This window comes from Papaver somniferum, chromosome 7, assembly GCF_003573695.1.
Source record: "Papaver somniferum cultivar HN1 chromosome 7, ASM357369v1, whole genome shotgun sequence".
NCBI classification, from domain to species: domain Eukaryota; kingdom Viridiplantae; phylum Streptophyta; class Magnoliopsida; order Ranunculales; family Papaveraceae; genus Papaver; species Papaver somniferum.
Genome location: NC_039364.1, coordinates 217,112,513 through 217,118,764, shown reverse-complemented (window position 1 = coordinate 217,118,764; position 6,252 = coordinate 217,112,513). Strand labels below are relative to the sequence as shown.

The 6,252-nt window shown below is 36.5% G+C and overlaps 1 protein-coding gene across 1 annotated transcript; it reads right to left on the bottom strand.

Annotated features, from left to right (window-relative positions):
• Window positions 1-1,288: 1,288 nt before the first annotated feature.
• Window positions 1,289-3,405, bottom strand: LOC113299569 (probable enoyl-CoA hydratase 1, peroxisomal). The gene is made up of 3 exons (XM_026548605.1): window positions 2,863-3,405; window positions 1,748-2,030; window positions 1,289-1,615 (listed from the first exon to the last, which is right to left on the bottom strand). The coding sequence occupies exons 1-3, from the start codon at window positions 3,276-3,278 to the stop codon at window positions 1,517-1,519; spliced, it is 798 nt and encodes a 265-aa protein (XP_026404390.1). The 5' UTR covers window positions 3,279-3,405; the 3' UTR covers window positions 1,289-1,516.
• Between the last annotated feature and the right edge of the window lie 2,847 nt (window positions 3,406-6,252).

The window sequence follows — 6,252 nt, the reverse complement described above, 5'->3', positions numbered from 1 at the left end:
ACAATCTCATTCCCTCCACTTGAATCACCCATTTGTAAAAGAAGGCTATTATTGGGACGTCACATTCCATTAGAGGGGCGTCACCTAATATGACAAAAACGGGTCACTCAGAAGTAATATCAAAAACCCCTTATCTTAAATAATTTTGTAATGACCGAATAACCCTTTAGTTAATTTTAATTTTATTTAATTTAATTAGATAATAATTAATTTCTACGGTTAGAATCAATCCAAACCTGGACGTAAAACCAATTTCTAAGGTTGGAATCAATCAAAACCTGAATGTAAAATCAATTTCTACGGTTAGAATTAAAAGGAACATGGACGTAAAATTGAAACTTACGACTAGGTTGACGAAAGGAAAATTTAGTAAACTAAACCTAGACGTAAAATTGAAAATTACGGTTGGAATTCAACTAAACCTGGACGTAAAATCACTTCTATGGTTGGAATTAAAAGAAAACTGGACGTAAAATCGGATTTTACGGTTGGAATTAAAAGAAACCTGGACGTAAAATGAGCTTCTACGGTTGGAAACTAATCCAAACCTGGACATTAAACTACATGCAAATAAAATTTTACGGTTGGAATTAATCCTAACCTGGACGTAAAATCACTTCTACGGTTTTTAAGTTTTATTTTAGTTAAAGGGTATGCTAAACATTTTGTATATGTGTTAGGATATCCCATAACTACTTTTTTGGACATTAAGAATCCAAGTGAAACCCCTCTATTGGAGTGCCACGCCCCAATAATAGCCTTCTTGTAAAAACTCCTCCTCTTCTTCTCAACACATAAAACACATTTTCCATAATTTTTTCCTAAAATCAGACTAATTAATCAAACTAATCAAACTAATTAATTCCTAATACTAATCATATAAGGGCAGTTTTGCCATTTAGAAAATATTTTTTTAAGGGGTGACCCAAATTAGGATTGGGTGACCTTTTTTGTCCTGTAGTGTATGGCTCCCAATTAGAAGTTATGGCCCCCGATTAAACTAGGCTAAATAAACGTCAAGCCAGGTTTTGGTGGCAATTCGATCTAATCTATTGTTGTCACTGTAAGCCTAGCACAGTACACATTGTGGACAGTTAAAAAAAATGTCCTTTAACAATACTCCCTCCGTTTAGGAAAAATGATACTTTCATTGTTTCAATTTGGTCTAATTTAGTCAAAAATGAGAAAGTGAAAGTATCACTTTTCTTGAAACAGAGATAGTGGTTTCTTATTTCATGATATCGTCGAAATCTCTTGTGATGAAACAAGGAAAGTGTTCTCCAGAATCTTTAAGAATAGGAGTAAGATAAACAATGGCAAAGTTAAACATTCAAGAAACACAGTGTTTTTTCCAAGATACTAAAACATTATCATTTCTAAAACAGGAAAATACAGAATCCTGCTGCAGTAAACATTATTGGTAAAACCTTTTCATTTCCCAAATATTTAAAGAACCTAAGAGATTTATTGTTACAGCTGAACGTAATGGAAAAGGTCTAGTCATTCTTCAAACATATTACAGTTTGGAAGTAGGCTTGTTCCGACCTGATATGAATTTCTGCATATTCTGGAATTGCTCCTTTGTCATTCCACTGTAGTACTCGTGTCCTCTCTCCTACAAACATGCATAACAAGTTAACAATCATCATTAACCTCGATACCCACAAACTCCTGGACATTTTAAAAATTATTTCTTGAACCTAAGAGAATTTCATACAACATTAGTACAAAAAGTCAGCTTAATTACCTTTTCTAGAGCAAGGCCATGACCCAAGTCCAATTTGAAGCCATCATTGAGAACAGATTTGTACTTAACTACCAATTCCTGATTGTTTCTAATGATCGCTTCAGCAACTTCTCGGGTTTTCTGCATTAATTCGTGTGGTTCGACAACGTGGTTCACAAGACCCCATTTTTCAGCCATGTCTGCGGTTATAGGCATTGCTGTTAATGAATATTCTCGAGCTCTGTTTGGTCCAATCATCCGTGAAAGCTTCTGAGAAAGTCCCCATGATGGAAATATCCCAAATCTGCATTATACAAGAACTCCATTTTCAACCTTGTAAGTTATGAATCATGTCTTCGCATTGGTATAACCAAGTAAGTGGTTCAACTCAACCAAAAAAATAAATGTGATTGCGTGGTTGTCTAAACTTAACTTTTAATATAACAGTTTAACCTAAAACACATCCCGAAGAGTCAAGCAAAGACCTCACTTAAGTAGTTTATGATAGTATGCTTCAACTTTCAATGACACCCCTCACTGTATAAAACATATCCTGAAGAGTCAAGTAATTGAGAGACCTACTCAAGCAAACATATGAAGTGTGGCATGACCTGTCACACATCTCTACCATCACCATCTCCACTTTGACACCATATTGTCAATGTACGAAGTCTTGCTCTAGCAAAAGCCCTGATCCAAGTGTAGGCACACATATTCTGGTAGATTTTAAACCACCTTTACAAGGACTTTGCAGTGTACAAGGATTCATAACAGAAATGGACCAGCAATGAGATGGTAATCTACTCAGTACGAAAACAAACACAACATACAGCCATAATGTTTATAAATGCACAGGTATTCCAGAACTCACGCTATCATCTATCAAATTGTCTTATAGCACCCTACTCTATGTTTTGGTTGGTTAATAGGATTAACCCTATCCATCCAAAGTCTGCAACCAACATTTTGGTGTGTGCTAATATAATTTCTCTTAAGCAAAATCAAGTAATCAACACCCATATATATTACATTTCCCCTAAAAATTTCTATCAAGAATAATCTCAAATTACTCATTCTAAACAAGATTAAATCCACCAAATTAAATTAAACAAGCTACTAATACATGAAACACTTACTTAGCATGAGTATCCATGAATTTAGCATTTCTGGAAGCAATAAGTATATCACAAGCAAGTGAAATCTCAAAACCAGCAGTAACAGAGAATCCATTAATAGCACCAATAATAGGTTTCTTACAAATCTCCATCTGACAAACAGGATCAGTCTCTTTATCTTTTACATCACCTTTGAATACATCTTCAGCAGCAGTCAAATCAACACCTGAACAAAAAGCTCTCCCTGAACCTGTTAATATAATTACTTTAACAGATTCATCTTCATTTAATCTCTTTACTGATTTTGCTAAATCAACTATCATTGCTCTTGTTAATGAGTTTAATGATTTTGGTCTGTTGATTGTTATGATTCCTATCCCATTTGATTCAATTGTGACTTTGATTAAATCTTCTGCTACTGTTGGGTTTTGATCCATCTTTTGAATTGTGAGTTTCTGAGAGAGAATGAAATGAAGAAGATGAAGAACAGAGAGGTTGTTGTTTACTTATTATGTGAATCGTGATCGAATGAGAGCATTACTTTTTGTGTCTTGAAATGTGTAATCAAAGTGTCAGACGCTGACTTAAACTATTTGTTTGGTAACTCTTTTTGGGGATAGGATGGTTACCCCATAGCGCATCCACTAAAATACTAATAGCACTCCAAAATAAATTTATACACGGCGTCTGGCGGTGCGGATACGATGTGGTCGGGCCAAAAAAATTTATACACGGCGTCTGGCGGTCCCTTTTCCTTTTTTGACACGTATAAAGTAAAAAACAAAGTGAAAAACAGTTTTATTATAAAAGTACTAGGTATCACCCCGGCCTACGGGGGGCTCAACCTTTTTTCGATTTTTTGTTGTTGTTTGGGGCTTGCGACCCTAGTGTTTTCTGATCGTGTCAAATTAGCCGGGGCTTACAGCCCCGGCCGTGGTCCCCTATGCAAATTCCAGTATTTTGTTGGTTGGGTCAAATTAGTCGGGGCCTACAGCCCCGGTCGTGGTCCCCTACACAAATTCTAGTATTTTATTGGTCGTGTCAAATTAGTCGGGGCTGATGGCCCTGGCCGTAGTCCCCTACGCAAATTCTTGTATTTTGTTGGTCTGGGCAAATTAGTCGGGGCTTGCAGCCCCAGCCGTAATCCCCTACGCAAATTCCGGTATTTTGTTGGTCGGGCCAAATTAGCCGGGACTTGCATCCCCTTCCGTAGTCCCCTACGCAAATTTCGGCCTACGGCCGGGGATCAACCATTTTTTATTTCTTTTCTTTTTGTTGTTTGGTCCCTTACGCAAATTCCAGTATTTTGTTTGTCGTGTCAAATTAGTCGGGGCTGTAGCGCAAATTCCGGTATTTTGTTGATGGGGTCAAATTAGTCGGGGCTTACAGCCCCGGCCGTGGTCCCCTACACAAATTCCAGTATTTTGTTTGTCGGGTCAAATTAGTTGTAGTCCCCTACGCAAATTCTGGTATTTTGTTAATGTGATCAAATTAACCGGGGCCTACAACCCCGACCGTAGTCCTTTACGCGAATTTCAGTATTTTGTTGGTCGGTCTAATTAGCCAGGACCCACAGCCCTGTCGTAGTCTCGCAAATATCTGACGTTGCCGTATGGCCCGTATCTGATCGACTATATATCCCAAATATTGATGCTCAATATCAATAGGATGCTTCAAAAAAAAAGAAAAAGGATAAAAAAACTATCAATCCTGAGAAGAAAAGTCTAAGTCCAAATCTTAACCACGTTGCAAAAGGAAATTAATTTTTTCTTCCTGTTTGTACACTGCTCACAAAAAAGAAAAACCAAACGAGTCCCACTCGTTTTTGTTTTGCGCTTTCACGCTTTATTTTTTCTTTTTTGGTAGCTTGGGCGTGTTAGGTCAGGCTAACTAATAAGGACTCGTTACCTTTGTGGTCGGGCAGAGCCTATTTCAGAACCATGTCTTGCTTGAAATTAGTTTTGGTACGGGCCACGACATAATATGTCGTCCAAAATAATTAAATCTCAAGAGATCGGACGGACGTCTATATAAGACATATAACCAATCGATCCGCATCGTAGGATGACGAAATCGATGGCCGGATTTGTAAGGCTACATACACCACTTCTTTTTATAATATAGATTTAACTACCTTTTTTTAGTTAACTCCCTATTTTTTCGCAAAAAGTGAATGTTTTGCTGGGATTTGGAGGGGGCAGGGTTTAAGTTTATATACGTGTTAGAAAAGAGGAATTTCCTGTTTAGTCCACTAAAACCGACCCGGTTTAGTGGCTAGTCCAGTGTGAAAAATCATTTAGTGGCTGGTCCAAAAAAGTTTAAAAGAAGTTCAAATTACTAGGTTACCCTTTAAAAACAGTTTTCAATCTACAGCAGACCTAATTCAAAACATCTCGGTTTCATCTCCTATTTCAGTTTCAAATCAAAATTGATCAGTTTCATCTTCTATTTCAATTCCTGACCTAATTCAATTGAATAAGAAATGGGTACAAGTAGGAAAATTAAGAGGACGATTACAAAAGAAATTACTGAAGTGTCTTCTACACCAGCGACACCAGCGAAAAGAAGAAGGAAATCCGACGAAGATTCACCAACAGAATCCTCACCTGCTGCTAAATCTCCTTCACCAGCGAAAAGAAGAAGGAAATCTGTCGAAGATTCACCAACAAAATCCTCACTTGCTGCTAAATCTCCTTCACCAGCGAAAAGAAGAAGGAAATCTGTGGAAGATTCACCAACAGAATCCTCACCTGCTGCTAAATCTCCTTCACCAGCGAAAAGAAGAAGGAAATCTTCTGATGATTCACCAACAGAATCCTCACCTGCTGCTAAATCTCCTTCACCAGTGAAAATAAGAAGGAAATCTTCTGATGATTCACCAACAGAACCCTCCCCTGCTAAATCTCCCACAACAAGAAGTATGACTAAGGTTCCTTAGAAAGAAGGTAAATCAATTCAAAAGCCTAATTTGTACTTTATATTGACATGCAATATTTCCAAAACCTGAAATATGTATTGTTACATATTGAAATGTAGTGATGTTTAACTAATACATACTAAAATCTAGTATGTCAATTGATATGTGTACTACATATCAATATGTTGTCTTCAATTTGTACTTCATAGTGACAAGTTATATGTAGTACACATTACATATTGAAATGTAGTGCTGTTATTTAATATGTAATGATATCATCTCAAAATATTATATGTGCAGTACATTTTGAAATGTAGTGCTGCTTAACTATTACATATTAAAGCGTGTCAATTTATATCTGTACTACATATCAATATGTTGTCTGCAATTTGTACTTATTGATATGTAATGTTAGCATCTCAAATTGATATGTGTGCTACATATTATTATCTGCGTGTAATATGTAATGTGTACAAAACTTTTGGTTTAAAAAA

What these genes read in the sequence shown, in the direction of transcription:
- LOC113299569 (XM_026548605.1), bottom strand. Translation starts at nt 3,278, where the DNA reads ATGGATCAAAACCCAACAGTAGCAGAAGATTTAATCAAAGTCACAATT. An exon ending in TTCATGGATACTCATGCTAA is followed by an intron (nt 2,031 to 2,862) that starts GTAAGTGTTTCA and finishes TGTATAATGCAG; the next exon opens with ATTTGGGATATTTCCATCAT. An exon ending in ATGGCCTTGCTCTAGAAAAG is followed by an intron (nt 1,616 to 1,747) that starts GTAATTAAGCTG and finishes GCATGTTTGTAG; the next exon opens with GAGAGAGGACACGAGTACTA.